Source organism: Sapajus apella, unplaced genomic scaffold, assembly GCF_009761245.1.
Source record: "Sapajus apella isolate SASKATOON/1434 unplaced genomic scaffold, GSC_monkey_1.0 scaffold33, whole genome shotgun sequence".
Lineage (NCBI taxonomy): Eukaryota > Metazoa > Chordata > Mammalia > Primates > Cebidae > Sapajus > Sapajus apella.
The window spans coordinates 15,954,062-15,971,151 of NW_022436973.1; the positions used below are offsets into that span (position 1 = coordinate 15,954,062).

At 40.1% G+C, this 17,090-nt stretch overlaps 1 protein-coding gene across 4 annotated transcripts in view; it reads right to left on the minus strand.

Moving 5' to 3' along the window:
* Nucleotides 1–17,090, minus strand: part of SNAP25 (synaptosome associated protein 25) — an 86,638-nt gene that overhangs the window by 25,530 nt on the left and 44,018 nt on the right. For all 4 annotated transcript variants that reach the window (XM_032295419.1, XM_032295422.1, XM_032295421.1 and 1 more), the window contains 2 exons: nt 6,627–6,761; nt 4,474–4,515 (listed from right to left, as the gene is read on the minus strand). In XM_032295419.1, coding sequence (XP_032151310.1) covers nt 4,474–4,515; nt 6,627–6,698 — 114 coding nt within the window. In that variant the 5' untranslated portion in view covers nt 6,699–6,761. The remainder of the gene's footprint in view (nt 1–4,473; nt 4,516–6,626; nt 6,762–17,090) is intronic.

Sequence of the window (17,090 nt, forward strand, 5' to 3'; positions counted from 1 at the left end):
ATGTTTAAGATAAGGATGGGGATGCCAAATAAGATTGAGTAGTTCATAGTTGGTTAATCACTCACTGGCTCGCTCCTCCCTCCCTTCCTCCCTTCCTCCCTTCTTTCCTCCCTCCCTTCCTTCCTAGTATTTATTGAGCCTCTACTCTGCCCTAGGCACTAAGGATAACGGGTAGACCAATGCATGACTTCTCAAATGTGCTCCTTTGTGTGTCAGACAGTTTGGTCAGGTGGGCAGAACCAGGATCTGTGAGTCATTACTTCTGAATTCGAGACCTATCTTTATAATGCTAGTGCTCTAAAGTCACCTGTTCTGTGTCTCAGCTTCCCAGCTGTCAAATGGGGACAGTAACTACTCCCTCATAACTTCTCACAGTCTGTTATGAGGTAAGATGAGCTGCAGAGGGTCCAGCCTCTCAAGGTTCTCCTCTATGGGAAGCTGACACATCCATGCATTCAGGAAGTAAGACACTAAGATGCAGGATTTAATTTGAGTAGAATCTCAATCCCTTAAGCTGCCTTGTTTCCTTAGATTCTTTTAGGTTTTTTTTTTTTTTTTTTTTGTGAAATTCTCAGAGAAAAATAATGATGGTAAGAATTGCTGGTGGAAGAGAAGTTAAGTGTTACGTGTAAGAAATTACACTCTGAAATCAGGTAGACGTGGGTTTTAACTTCATGCCTGTCATTTATACCTGTGTGTCTCAAGCAAGCTACTTAACCACTGTGTACCTCAAGTTCCTCTACAGCAAAACAGAGATCAAAATAGTAGTATAAGGAAGCTAACAAAGATTAAATTAGGTAATATACGTTTGATGATGATGGTAATGACAGCTCCAAGCACAGTCCTTGGCACATGCCACCTGGGTATCTGTTAGAACTTGCATTTGGCTCTGCTGTTTTGCTGACAGCTTCTATCAAAATAACTAAGTTGTTTTTTGGGGGAACTAGAAGCTTAGAGGTGGGCAGGGAAGAAACAAGATTTCAGGGAGGCAGAATATTACTTTCTCTTATTCCTTAAATAGTATTATGTTTTAGTAGCTAGGAGTGTGAGGAGGTAGTTCTATTTTTATCTTAGCTCAATTCTTAGTTTCTATTTGAGATTGCTGGGGAAATCGCCTACCTAAAAACCGGGGAGTTGGAGATACGAAGGATTACTTTATTTTTTCCATTTCTTTCTTTTCTCTTTTTATTATTTCTCTATTTTAATTGTTTTTAGTTTTTGCAGATGAACTATGACAATCTTTACAGAGCATTTCGAATCTTTCCTTGGCCATTCTGAGATGCTTTCCCCAAAGTCCAAAACATTTGAACTAAAACCGAACATTCCAGGCACTCTCTCCAAAAGACCCCACATCTGCATATCTGAAAAGGACTGCCCAATCGGAATTTTTTCATTTTTAGCGTAAAGTCTGGCATATACCGCTTTAGAATGCTTATTCTCTTTGAATAGCCAAAGTGTCTTGAAAGCCTTGAAAGGTAAGTTGGCATAAAAAGGAAGGATGCTAAAACATTCATGAAATATTAGTTGTTCAATAACCACTCCATGAAAGCTATGTGGTGCCTCTGATTGACCTGCCCTAAGGCTGTAGGGCTTTTCCTGAGCTTAGTTTACATAGCCCTAGGCATTCATGAGCAGGCTTCATTTCCTGCATTTAGCATTAGCAGAATTAACTTTTTTCCCCTGGAATTAAATACTCCCTCCTTAAGGATTCTCTTACCAGAATCAGCTGTTCCCTCCCCTAAGCGCCTGAGGCAAATATGGCCTTGAATTTGCAGAGCTACTTACTTATCTGTTTCCCAGCAAGACACTAATTTACATCTTCCTTCCTAGCCCCCAGAGGTAGGGATTCTGTGAATATTTGTTGAAATGCATTCACCAAAAAGAGAGTTCCTAACTCCAGGCTGAGAACCAAATGCTACGTGATTTCTAACGTTTTTACTTATCTATGGCATTCATTTTTTCTGAATTCTCCACTGAGCTCTGTGTAGTTTTACATTGACCTTGAAATGCTGATGATGACGACTATTAAAAAGCAAGACCCCACCCCTAACCACGGTTACACCCAGGAGTCTACAAAGGATGGTGAAAGTTGTATATTCCACTGAAAGTGAGACTGTTTGCTTTAGGGAGATTTCACAAGTTAAGTAACCTTTCCTGTCTTTGAGACTGAATTGCAATAAGAATTCAGCTCAATTCAAATTATATGGCACTGTTGAACCTTGGGATCATGGGTAAGATCCTGGCACTTCAATGCTCAGGTTTTCCAAATGATTTCTGCCCTTGATGAATATTTAATACAGATTCTCCTAGAGAACATCCTTTTTGATCGAAAAGCAGAATATCATCTGAATAGCCAATATCCTAGACATCAGGATGTTTGGTCATAAATATAAAATAACCCAGGAGGAAGTAAGAGCAAATCAATCTACTCTAATAACACTTTGCTCACAATTTCCTAAGCATAGAAAGTCTAATAGCCTCCTCTCATTTATTAGAGGTAGGAGATAGCTTCCATCTGTTTTGCTCCTTGTTCTAAGACGTAGCTTCATGCTTGATTGAAAAACGCTTTAGAAGAAACAAAACCATACGATTCGAGAATCCTATTTCAATCAATAAGCTTTTGAGATTTTTTTCCTTAGAATAAATTAGAGCAGATACTCATTTTTCAAGACCGGCCGACACAACTTGCAGTTTAAGAAAATACATGAAAAAGGGACCATGTGTTCTGACTCATTGGTTCTGTCCTTTCCACGATCTAGGCAGCATTTCAGCATTGCATAGGCAGGCAAATTGGTGACAGTTCTGATATTTCAGAAACTTATATCAGATGTGCATACACATAAGCAAAAAAGAAAAATGAGATTGGGGCTATGGTTGAAGGTCACAAAGATGTATTAGGATAATAATATAATAACATTCAATCAAATAAATATCTTGGTTGACTTCTGGGCTCCCTTCAGGTTAACATCACAGCTCATGTCGGCATATTACTAAGATGCGCTTCTTTCCCTTTTTTTCCTCCGGAAAACTTGAGAAAGAGTAAGTCTATGCTAAGAGCCTTGCCTGCACCTCTAGATTTAGAGTATCTGCCGTTTTTTTGGTCCCCAAGTATTTCTGCATGAGTGGTGTTCTCAGGACAGTGCAGATAGAGCATTGCTCTTCACTTAGAACGCTGCTTCCCTGGGCTGAGGGCCTGCTTTGCTAGGGCTGCCTTCCTGTCTGGCCTGTGTGTGCGACACTGCAGGCTCAAATTATCATTTTAGGGGATAACAGATTTTGTTATGTGCGCCCCACCCACTTCCCCGGCTTCCTAGGGAGTGCATGCTTGCCACCTCCTTCCCACTCCTCCTTTGGCAATTCACATTTAGCCATATCTCATTGCTAGGTGAGAAGCTGAAGCTACAGAAATAAAGAGAAGGAAGACATTGGCTCCTAGTGTGAGAGGCGGCTGCCTTTCCTTTTAGCTTTTGTCAAATTTATCTTTTCTTCCCTTTCATGTTGCTGCATTTGCAATTTATGGTAGCATGACGGGAGTAGGTTCATTTAATCATTCTGCCAGAGAAAGCCCAAGATCTCTAAAAATGATAATCACACATGAATTTATACACTGATAAGCAGTTTCAAAGCACAGCTAAAACAGCATCTCACTCAATAAAAACTATTAGGCTTGTTTTATTAGGTTAAGATAAATATAGTTCAATCCATTCTTTTTCCACTTCATCTCTCCCATTGGGCAAGTTCAATTAATCCATTTATTCTGCCTGGTTGATTACTGCTCTACCAAATTGGAATCAGTGAGGTTTATGATTGCAAGTGCCCTTTTGATTCCATTATTGCTATTTGCCCCATTTTACCTGTTTAAAAATAGGTTGGGATTCATTAACCCTGTCTTCCAAATGGATGCTCAATCCAGAGAGGAATCTAAAAAAGCTTCTGTATTCATATTATTGGACTTGATATTTCCCCTTGTTAAAGGGTTTTCCTATTTGTTTCATAAATTTTAGTGCTTGACTAAAATACAATTTCTAAAAATGATATATTTATATGCATACATACTTTTAAAAGTCATATATGTGGCTAAAGTTAGAACAATCTCAAGATTAGATGCAATTTACAGGTACTAAAATAATTACAAATAAAATTTTATGTAGATAACTCCTTTGCATATTAAAAATTGCTCTGATTTGCCTAAAGTCATACAATCTATTTGATTTCCTGAGAGCACTGACTTGGAAATTCTATTCTTCTCTGCTTCCCAGACTACAGAGGTGGCTTGGCTGGAAGTGAGAGTGAAGGGGCCTTCATGGCTATCTGGCAAACTAAATACAGCACCTCCTTCCTTATGAGCTTTCCTGATAGGCTACATTCACACTGGAATCAATGGGATCATGGCCTAAGGAAACGTAATAACATCTAGGAAAGGATACATTAGCATAAGGGATTCGTTTATCTTAAAATACTCTCACTTCTTACCTCTTCAACCAGTTGCAGCATACGACGGGTGCTTTCCAGCGACTACGATTAAACAAACAAACAAACATAAACATGAATGCAGGATCCAGAGGTCTTGGAAAGTCAGAAAAACTTTTACTTGAGAAACACAAAGGGTCTCTATCACATATTCTTTTCTGTTGGCAAGTGAAACACAAAATGTCATTACATTTTCAAACTCTTTCCTGTCAGGCTTTTTACATGATCAGATTCCCTAAAGCAATTCCATTAAAGCTTATCTTCATAAAATCAAAACCATATGAAGCTGATCTTGATATCAAAGACAAAGTAATCTGGAGAAGATAATTTTGCATGCTCAGAATGCATGAAAAATTATATCACATACTCAGAGGACTAATTTGGCCTCCCTGGGCCAGAAATATTGAATTTTAAACACGAACATAATTTTTCATGAATCGAAATGAATATAACATCAAGTTTCTTACAAAACTCCTAGAAACACTATTGGAAGTTCTTATCAATACAAATTAAGTTGTTGCCTTAGGGTGAAAAAAATCAAGCATGTTTGAAATAACTCGCCTATAGGAGACAGCTATAATAATTATCTTCATCCTCAGATAAGAAAAAATGAGATGGGAAGTCTGAGCTCTGCAATGGTCCCTTGGGCATGGCGTTGTCACTTTTTTCTCAGTTCTTTCGAAACGACTAGAATCCAACAACCAGTGTGATTTCTCAAAGCTTTGCTTTTAAGTGACAAACTTATTTTGAACAAGATTCTGCAGGAACCTGAAGGATGTTAGTTCCCTGGAAGAGCTGTCAGCTGGCTGCTTTTTGAAATAGAAGGGCTGCAAGTAGCAGTCTGCTGGTAAAGGTTTAACTACCGGCTGTCTAGGACAAATATACGAAGACACACATGTATTCAAGTGTATTATATTACTGATATAAAGGATGAATGGCACCAAATTTACAAAGAATAGTAAAATATACAATACTCTCTTTATTGTAAATTCCACATAGCCAGTTGATTCTCACAGAAAGCTTTACTGCTTTTTGCTGAACTTTTGTGCCTGTAGCTAACCATGTGATGAACCAGTGTAGTTCTGACATGAATGTTGGTTGGATATTCTCATTTATGTTAATGAGTAAGAAGAAAATGAAACGATGAAGACATGTGTCGGAAGGAACTTGACTCATTTGTGAATGACAAAAGGGATTTCTTGTCTTAGGGAATCATAATTTTCAAATACTGGAAGATTTCCTCTTTTTGTGTTATTCATAGTACAATAGCTCCAGACATATATAATTTTAACTTTAATCTGCATTATTAATATTTTCTCCACTTTTTAAAGTCTAGGCAATCAGGAAAGCAATAAGTCAAGTCCTGATCTGTACTATTTGCAGATTCTTGGACGATAAATATTCTTACTCTATCTGATTTTTAAATTTTAAAGTATTTTTAGAGACAGGAGTCTCTCTATGTTGCTCAGGTTGGTCATGGACTCTTAGCTTTATGTGATCCTCCCACCTTGGCCTCCCAAGTAGCTGAGGTTACAGGTGGGAGCCACTGTGCCCAGCTCTGCCTGATTTTAAGCTACAATTTCATACTACGATCATGAAGTTGGAAAAATACATAGTAACACATTATTACACCTTATTTCCACCCTATAGATAAAATGGATGGATCTCAAAAGCATGGATAGTAGTAAAATGTAGCAAAATAATTAGGAAGTGATGAGGTTTGAGTGTTTATTATTTTTGATTTTAATATAATCTGTCTAATTGTCAGTTTATGTAATTAGATTTTAATAATGGCTGCATTTAGCAACCACCTTGCAAAGTTCCTGAAAAATGTTAACAATCTGCTCTCAGAACTGAGCCTTCTCCAGCACAGCACTGCATGTAAGTCACTCAAAGACTTTCTTTCTTTTCTTAGAGGACCCTGACTTCTCAAGATTTCTAGAAATTGAGAATTAGGACCAAGATATTAATTCGTATGAAGGTTTTATAATCAGCTCATTCTGGTCTGCAGAAGCCTTAGGTGTATAGAAAATCAAAGTCATATTACTTTTTCTAAAATAAATTGAGACATTAAAAGAAAGCCTTTCCTTACCTGAACTTGACAAACCACTTAGGCCCTCATCTTTTGCCTCCCTCTCTAGGTCTCCACTCCTTACCTCATCAGCCAACTGGTCAGCCCTTCTCTGCATCTCCTCCAGCTCATTGCGCATGTCTGCGTCTTCGGCCATGGTAGTGGTGGGGAGTGGCTGGGCGCCTGGCCTGGGGGGTCAGTGATGGGTTTGGCCCTGGACCTGGGAAGAAGTAGATTTGAAAATATGAGAGCTTATATAGGTGTGTGCAAAGACCAGAAAATCTAAATGGCCCATACTCAGTCCATATGACTCAAGTTTTCTGAACTGAAAGCTATGTTCAGACAGGGGTCAACAGGATTGTGCTATTTCTCTGAAAGGCGCCACAAATACATACTTGCTAATTCTACCATGGAGATAGACACCTATCTACCTATGAAGTATTTTATTGTTTGAGATGGAGTCTTGCTCTATCGCCAGGCTGGAGTGCAGTGGCGTAATCTCGGCTCACTGCAACCTCCACCTCCCAGGTTCAAGCAATTCTCCTGACTCAATCTCCCGAAAGCTGGGACTATAGGTGCTCACCACCACATGCAGCTAATTTTCAGATTTTTTTTTTTTTTTTTTTTTTTTTAGTAGGGATGTGGTTTCACCATGTTGGTCAAGATGGCCTCAATCTCTTGACCTCGTGATCCTCAGCCTCCCAAAATGCTGGGATTACAGGTCTGAGCCACCGCACCCAGCCCCTATGAAGTACTTTTAAAGAGACAAACTACCCAAGGGTTGGAAATGATAATGTGGAGGGATATGGTTTGGGGTTAGTGCACTTTTATCATCCCATTTGTTTATTTTTCTTTTTTCTTTTTTTTAATAGCTCTATTAAATTATAACTGATATACAGTCCACCCCACATATTTGAAGTATACAGCTTGCGAAGTTTTGATAAGTATACACCCAGGAAAACATGACCACAATCAAAACAATGAACATACTCATGACTCCTCCAAATTTCTTAGGCACCCACTGGCCCCTGCCCCATCCCACCCATCTATGCCCAGAAAACTTTCTGTCACTATACGTTAGTTTGCATTGCCTATAATTTTACATAAATAAAAATCACATGGTATGTACCATTTTTTGTCTGCCTTCTTTCACTTGGCATAATTATTTTTGAGATTTATCTATGTTGAAGAATGTATTAGTAGTTCATTCACTTTTGTTGTTGAATAGAATTCCACTGTATTTAGAGACCTTTGGAAGCCAAAGACAGACAATCTTTCATCTATTTCAGTTGTCATCAGAGGTTGCCAAAAGAATTCCACTGTATTTAGAGACCTTTGGAAGCCAAAGACAGACAATCTTTCATCTGTTTCAGTTGTCATCAGAGGTTGCCAAAAGGGTTTGTGTGAGGATGAGCCACTATCACTCCAAAGAGGATGGGTCCTTGTGCCTGAAACCAGTCCATTTCTTGGCTACTCTCTTGAAATCCTACATGGTGCAAATGATGGGTAGCAGAATTGAGTCCATTCCAGAGACAGCCCTCCCTTCTCCGATATTTATTGAGCACCTGTAATTATTCCAGACAGTGCTAGGCACTCGGGATACAGTGATGAACAAGATAGGCAAATTCCCTGCCTTTACAGCATTCAGTCTAATTGGGAAGATGCAAGCAAAAGAGGGAATTCGATGATTCAGTGTGATGATATTACACTAGGGGACATTTCTGGTATCATGGGTGCCCATGGGTTTGCAACAGGCCTCTCTGAGGAAGCCATGTCCTCAGGCCATCAGAGGGAAGGAGGTAAAGGGCCCAATGGGGTAGGAATCTGCTAGAATGAAAAATTCTCTGTGAGTAGCACATTTGAAGAAGGCATGGGCTCTTGTAGCTAAGATGGTCAATTGTGCACATTATCTTCACCCTTGCATGGTAGAGCATGATCTCTGGGAAACGGCTGTGCAGCCAGGAATTACATTTCTAGTTCCCACTGCAAGAAAGTGGTGCTTCGTGGCTAGAGACAGTCCATGAGTGGTAATAGAATGATGTGTGTCCCTGTCAGTCTAAGGCAATTCAAAAGCAGATGTTTTCCTCACCTTCTTTCTCCTTCTGCTAGAAAAACAGAATCTTAAAGGATGGCTAAACCATGAGACAGCAGGAACTTGGGTCCTCCACATTCCTGCATAGAGGAAAGTGACTCCTGTCTGGTAACACCTGGACTCTTACATGAGCAAACAATATATTTCTATGATGCTATGGCAATGTGAGCATTGTTTTGTTATAGCAGCCTGCATTACACTAAGTAATAAATGTCTGAAGGAACCTAAAATGGAAAAGAAACATTGCACAGGAGCATGATTTCCTAACCAAAAAACATATTTGTTTGTCCTTCTACTGAAAACTTTAGCTGGGAAAGGAAATTAGATTTAGGGCCTTGGGGCACTACCATGTTTATTACTATTATTATTTGCATGAGAATCAGAATCACTTTTTGCAAAAATAAAAATGAAAATTCTGTATCAAAAAAATCAGGAACCTACTCACTGGGAGGCAAGCCTAGATCAGAGCCTGGGGGAGGAGGCTCTGCCGTCTCGCCTCCCAGGTCCACGATTCTACTGCTCTCTCAGCAAAGATGGAATCTTCTGGGCTTTTGATTTAGTATATATTAATATCACTTTCCAAATTTATTGCTCTTGTGAAAGACATCATACTATTTAAGGTTCTTAGGAGAAATCCTAAAGTGAAACTTCTTTGGAGATAACAGGTTTTGCAGTTCTCTACCCAGTGATTCTTGAGCAAAGCATCAAATATGAAGACAAAGTAAAAAAAGAAATAATAAAGCTTCGGGGTTGCATTATTCTACCACTGGCTTTAAACAAATAATGGAGTAAGTTAATGTGAGGTTAGTTTTATGGGCAGTCATTTGATAACTGACAGAGCATCTTACTGAGCCTGCTAATTTTCGAATACCTGTTCTGGCCACCAGAACATGTGCTCATGAGATGATGTAGAGATGTGAACTCTGTGTTTTGCTTAAATACATGAGAATTTATTTCCATGTCTCCGTTTTAGAAATTAGGATCTAGAAAACAGACACCAGAAGGAATTTACACCAAGTCACTCCTGAATCACAAGACGCACAGAAATGAAATTCCAGCATTCCCAAGTGACTGGGGATCTATCCTCCAGAATAAAGCTATGGACCCGTGGGGAAGTTGAGTAGATTGTGAGCCATAGTTTAGTGAAGTGGGTGGATAAAGGCATTGATGTCAGGAAGACCTAGCAGGACTGTTGGCTCTGGCACTCAGAAGCTGGATGAGTCTGGGTAAGTTCATCGCCATCTCTGAGCTTTAGTTTTCTCAACAGGACAAACAGTACCAATCTCACGGGGTTGTTCAGGAGAATAAATGATAGAATAGTTCTGGCCAACCTTGTTTGTAAAAAAGGATGTGGAGCTTAATATTCAGAAAGCCTTGCTCATTCAGGACAGTCCCATAACCTTGGCTAAGAGTGGAATAAACGCAGTATTTGTTAATCAGCTTTCCTCTACTAACGTCTGGGCACGAGGCTTATGGCTGTGGTGCTGAGCACCGTGGAAGCCTGAAACCAGGGAAACCAGCAGAGTGCCTGGGCCTCCAGTCTCTAAGCAGCACCTCTCACAGGAGTACCACGAGGAGACAAACAAGAGTGCCTTCCGGCCTGAGCTCCATCTTTATATTTTGCTTCTGGATTCCTGGGGGAAAGTGTCTATCTTCAGCCTAAGCAAGGCACTGACCTTTCCTTTTAACAGGTCAGTTTATTACAAGGCAGGGGTGCATGTGCTTTCAGACCTGTAGTGCTATTGCTCTGTCCCACTCTTTCAGGTCTATTTGCTGATGAATGTTTCTGTGCATGCTCTCTCTCTTCTCTCTTCCTCTCTCTCCCCATCCCCCCACCATGCATACTCAAGTTTCCTGTGTTTCCTTGGCAATCTCCTCTCAAAGTTGTTATTCTTAGCATGTGAAGAACAGCTGTAGGGCCCCCTGGCTCCAAGCTGACAGCAACCTATACAGGTCTGGCTGATGGGCAGCTGGTGCGATGGCAGAGAAGCCATGTGGCAGATACCCTTGGTTTCATCACTCTCACGGTTCCCCCAGGAGCTCCCACACCTTTGTCCTGCTCTAAAACATGAAGATACATTTGTGATTTGAAAGGAGGGCTGATGCATCTAAGAGGTCTCAAACACACAGTATTTCAAAGCTGAAAAAGCAATTCCTCTTCTCCTAACAAGAACGGCTGGACAGCAGGCGCTGAGTGCACCTCCAGATCTTCTGTTGGGATGTTTAGCTAGTGCTTAATAAATTGCTCCTATAAACCCCAAACTCATGCATGTTAGCATTCTAAAAGACAGCAGCTGAAGAGGCATAAGGATGTTTATTAATAGTAATTTCAATAGCTGAAAGGATGTTAGTAGTGAAATGGCATTTATGATCAACACAGCCTGTAATACTTCCCTCATATTAGCACATTAAACTGCGTCTTGAGATTCAGGAGTGACTTGGTGTAAATTCCTTCCAGTGTCTGTTTTCTAGATCTTGGGTGTTGCAGAGCAGGTAAAAAGAGGAAACTAGGAAGCAGAGGAAAGTAGAAAGAAAAGCCGCTCAAAACTATTCCCCGAGGCTCTAATGTAAGACAACCTCCTAGTCTACTGAGAGCCTAACAGTATCTAATTAATCATCTCAAATAATCAGTGCTTATTAGCAAAGGGTCTGGCCCCTAGTAGGAGTTCAATTCATGTTAACTGACATGAATGAAGTATTCTGACACCCCCAGGTAGCATTCAGTGTTCCCCAATCAGTACTTTTCAAGGTGTGGTCCAGGACAGTGTTTCCGAAACCTCCCCCAGAGTCAGAATAAGCAGAAATCTTGCTTAAACGAATTGCTGGGCCCCACCCTCAGGGATTCTAATTCAGTTGGTCTGAAAGGGGGTCACTTGTCTGCCCTTCCTTCTTTCCTTTCTTCCTTCCTTCCTTCCTTCCTTCCTTCCTTCCTTCCTTCCTTCCTTCCATCCTTCCTTCCTTCCTTCCTTCTTCCTTTCTTCCTTCCTTCCCTCCCTCCCTCCCTTTTATTATTATTATTTTTTTCACAGTCTTGCTCTGTCACCTAGGCTGGAGTGGAGTGGCACAATCTTGGCTCACTGCAATCTCTACCCCCCAGGTTCAAGTGATTCTCCTGCCTCAGCCTCCTGAGTAACTGGGATTACAGGCATGAGCACCTTGCCTGGCTAATTTTGTATTTTTAGTACGGATGGGGTTTCACCATGTTGGCCAGGCTGGTCTCAAACTTCTGACCTCAAGTGATCCACCTGCCTCAGCCTCCCAAAGTGCTGGGATTACAGGCATGAGCCACCAGTCCGGGCCTCTGGAACATATTTTTAAAAAATGCATAAAGTAGAATACAAGATATAAAAACAAATTTGCCTTTGATTGATTATTCCTACAGGGTTTTAGGATTGCAAATCAGATTTAATCTGTATGATTAATCACAAAGTTATAGGGTACCCTTGCAGCTCTCAAAACAATTTCTAATTTCTGTAACCAATTGCAGACAAATGTTCCCAGCCCCAGTAGCAGTGGTGAGAGACAGAAACATCTGAGACAGATGTTTAACATTAGAAATGGAAACATCTGAGGGTCTGTCACTGCCAAGATACTTGCTTCAAGGTGGGCAGGCTGTAGTTATTCTTTGGTGTCAGGGGTAATTTGAAAAGCTCTTTATTCTTTAATGCTACACACAAGTCTATCTGAAACCCTCGTAAGATGGGAGGGCAAATGGGCTCCACAGAAAACCCTTCTTCCCTGTCAAGGGGCTTATTTAGCTAGGTGCCTTAGGGTAAAAATACTGTCCAGCTGAAGACTCTGAACTGAAATATGAGTTTAGGGCCAAGGAAGAGAAGTGAGTGTGGATAGAGCAGTGTGTGTTTTTTGATATACACGGTGGATAGGGACATGGCTGTTATGCTGGGGACATTGATCATTAGTCCAAGTTCCACAGGACGGGAATGTCTCAGGAAAGACATAAGGAAAGTGTATCCTGAGCTAATATCTATTTCTTTCTGTTCCTCTTTTAATAAATAAACCAGACTAACAAATATGTATAAATCAACACCCATCAGCTGCATTATTACAGAGAGCTGAAACCTACATCTTGATGTCTCCCCACACTGTTCATCATTTGTAGGAAGCGTCTGCAGGGTAGATCCTTCTCTTCCTGCAGAACCTGCCTGTTTTCTGGTGGAGGTACACTTTCAAATTAAACAAAAGTTTCTAAAAACTCACTATATTCAACAAAGCCCAAAGAGGAACAAAAGGACTTTATAAACCAAGTGGGACAACTCTCCTTATCTGTTAATAAGAATCATATTGACTAACACTTACGGAGGGCTTGCTCTTTGTTGGGCACTATTTTAAGAACTTTTTATACAAAGTATACCTTTACATAAACTTTCAGTGAAACACCATGTGCATACTATTACTATCCTCACGTTGTAGATTATGAAGCAGGCTTAGTGGTAACTATTAACATTAGGCTAAATGTTACATCAAGAGTTTCAGTCGTTTAAAAAATATATTTTCAAAGCGTATTTATTCTCAAAGCAAAGTGTATGGATATCTCATATTTTCATTACAAACCAGAGACTATTTTGAGATTCATATATATATTGGAAAACAGTACAGGGTGATTTCACAGGTACATCTCAGTAAATCCCAGTTTTTCTTATTGTTTATCATCTTTATCTACATTTTAAATCACTGGTTCTTCCACACACCTCACTCCCACGTTTATTCTTTTTTCTTCCTAAGATGTGTTATTGTCTTGATCCTTTTGTATCTTCTTGAATTGACAAATGACTCATTTACTTGGCATTTTTGTTGTTTTGGGTATAGTATACTTACTGCTACAAATTATCCTCTCTGTGTTACTGTTGCTGTATCCTATAGGTTTCGGCATATAGTATGTTCTCTGTTATTTATATCTATAGAGTTTTATTTTCAGTTTCAATTTCTTCTCTAATGCAAGAGTTATTTGAAAATGTGATGTTAAGATTTAAATATTAGAAGGTTTTTTTGGTAATTTCTAATTTTATTTTCAATATGTTCAAAGTGGTCCATGTAACTTTTACTTTTTGGAATTTGTTGAGATTTCCTTTGTGCCCTAACACATGGCCAATGTCTGTGAATGTTTAATTTGTGTCTGGAAAGAAAGTCCATTCTGTCTTTGACTCTAACTACCTATCTGTTGACATCCAATCAAGCAGAAAAGGAAGGTTTATATTCTTCAAACTCTCTAAATTCTTTAGTCAGTTTGACCTATTGATTCCTGAATGGGGTGCGTTCAGGTCTTCCACAGTGAGTTAATTCCATCAATTTCTTCTATTCAGCTCATTTTTACTTTTTGCATTTTGCAGCTGTGTTGTCATATGTTTATAGGTCCATGATTGCTACCTTTTCATAGTGCATTATTGCATTTATCAATGACGAAGATAAGTATTGCTACCATATGTTATTCATGTTGCACAGCCTTGATCAAACTCTATCCAATCAAATATTCATTTCTCTTAGCCTTATGTCTCTCAAATTCATCAGATGAACCAAAACGACAGCAACAACATCAAACTAGATGTAAGAATTTATCTCATGTTCATCAGTTGTTTTGTCCACCCTCCAGTACAGGCACCATTAGGAGACTCAGAACCCGTGGCTCCATGGAGCTTTCAGGTAGCTTGGGAAGTAAATTATGTTGGTAGTTTGTAGGACATGTGAACTGGGGAGATTAAAATAACATAGCATGGTCAAGGGTGGAGCACAGGCACAGAGCCACCCCCAAGGTGGGAGCTCATCCTCTCACACCTACCAGCCTAATATGGAGATCATGTGCATCTAAGCATCTAAGTCATGGGTTAATGTGCTCTCACTCGGTTCATGGTAGTCACCTTTTTTTTCTCTGGGTTTCTGTTCTTACCCTTTAGAAAGAGCCAGTACTTGGATTTGTTTGGAGACTAATAATCTCTTTCCCTGACTGTAATGGCATGGGAATATGATCAAAACTGGGTTTAGTGCTATTATTTTCTCTAGATGAAATTTCTTGAAAAGAATGCAGCTGTAAGATGCAAAGTACGTGTTCTAAGGGAATAGTTAAGCACAGTGACTGTGGCTGAGACACCTCCCTAAGTCCCCTTATTGGAGGGGTGAGTGAAACTGGTGGAGAGGTGATTCCTTCCATTTTCTGAATCATCAGAATTTGACCCAGGTTTGAAGCAGCCTTTCCCTATTGGGCAAAATCAGCTGGATTTATTCTAATATTCTATGCCACATAACTGTTAGTTGTCAAAACACTTTTCACAATAATAGCTATTTACCAAGAACTTGCAATGTGATAGGAATCAAACTAGGAACTTTATATAAAACTAGGGGGGTTATATAGAAACCTTCAAACCTTTGGTACTCAAATGTGGTGCTCAGACCATCATCAGCCTCACCTGGGAGCTTGTTAGAAGCTCCATCCCAGACTTATTGAATTGGATCACTTACTGAACAACATATCAAGCACTTAGTCTGAGAAGTGCTGTCCCAAACCACATGATCTCTATATTAGGCTGGTAGGTATGAGAGGCCGAGGTCCCCCCTTGGGGGTGACTCTGCCTATGCTCCAACCTTGACCATGTTATGTTATATTAACCTCCCCAGTTCACATGTCCTGCAGACTCCCAATATCATTTACTTCCCAAGCTGACTGAAAGCTCCATGGGTTCTGAGTCTCCTGATGGTGCCTGTGCTGGAAGATGGACAAAATGACTGATTTCCATGAGATAAAAATCTTGCATTCAGAAAACAAAGAGAAGATAGTTATGAGAAAAAGCACACTGACAACATTCTGTTTCTCCCAAATAACAGGGTTTGCGAAGGCTTGTTGTATAAGATAGAGGAAGCTGGTCGCTGTGGTTCACGCCTGTAATCCCAGCACTTTGGGAGGCCTAGGCGGGCGGATCATGAGGTCAAGAGATTGAGACCATCCTGGCCAATAGGGTGAAACCCATCTCTACTAAAAAATACAAGAATTAGCTGGGTGTGGTGGCACATGCCTGTAGTCCCAGATACTTGGGAGGCTGAGACAGGAGAATTGCTTGAACCCAGGAGGTGGAGGTTGCAGTGAGCCGAGATCGCACCACTGCACTCCAGCGTGGCACCTGGCAACATGGCAAAGCTCTGTCTCAAAAAAAAAAAAAAAAAGGAAGACAGAGGAAGAAGACACAGAGGATTTTGCAAATTGGAGACTCTGTGGCTGGTACTAATACATTCTTCTTCTTCCTCTGCAAATAATTAAAGCTCGTGTCTTAATGCTAAACTAAGGAGCAGAGCAAAAAGTACTTTCAGCAAATAACATGTTGGAAGTTTCTGTTTACATCTTTATCACTAAGAATGGGCATTTCTTAAATCTTCCGTGTTCATAGTTATAAATTTTCTGAAGTATGAAATGGACTTGGCTCCTTGTTATTATATTTTTGAATATTCTTGTGCATGAAATTCAATGTCCTCTTTTCATAACAGGAAATACTGGTCTTAAACTATTTTCTGGTTAAATCAGATTGTATTTCAAATATGATGAACACATGTCTTGTGAATGAATTGATATACCATCTTTTATCCATTTTTACACCCATTTTCTGGATACCAGATGAGTCACAATGGCTCAAAATAGGACCTCTTAGTAGCATGGTCTGAGATGTCCTTGCATCAAAACCTTTTGTAGTTGCTTGTTAAAATGTAGATTCCCAATTACGTTACCTGTGGAAAGCAATCTGGAGGTCGGACTAATATCTGCTTTTCAGCAACAACCATAGGTCCTTCTTATGCCTCCTAGAATGGGAGGATCCATGTGTAGCATCACTTAGGGCTGAAGGTCTTTGCAAGGATCCAGTGGGAAACTCTGGTAACCTTATGATAAACCACCCAAAAACACAGGAACACGGTTCCCCAGCATTGAGGAGGCCATCTTGATCTGAAGTGATGGTCCCTTTTTCTTCCCACCATGTTCTTTCCAATATCTGATGACATAATATGTCTTAAACACCATTAATATGCTTCTTATAGGAAGATTTGGCTGAAGAACAATCTCAAGTGACAAGTATTTTAACCAGCTCACAGAATTGTCACCCTCTCCCACAGTGTCTCTGAGGGGAGGCACTAAATTGGGCATTAAAGCCCAATTCCTTTCCAGCTTGGCTCATCTATTTCCCAGAACATTCCACCCCACACCATTCCTAAATGGGATTCTATATCTGTATATCTGGATATAAATAGATACAGTCTTGATCTGGTTTCTTCTGAGAAGGGAAGTCTGGCTTCCCTGATATGCCTCTTCCCTGGGCTAGTCCAGGATTAATGACAGCATCATGAAACACGGCCTCTGCTTGGGTTTTGTATTTTAGGGTGCTGGGTCTGGGGAGGCCTGGCATTTAAATGCAGCCAGCATTGGCATTTCTTAATTGTAACAGAGCATCCAGCCACAACCAACAC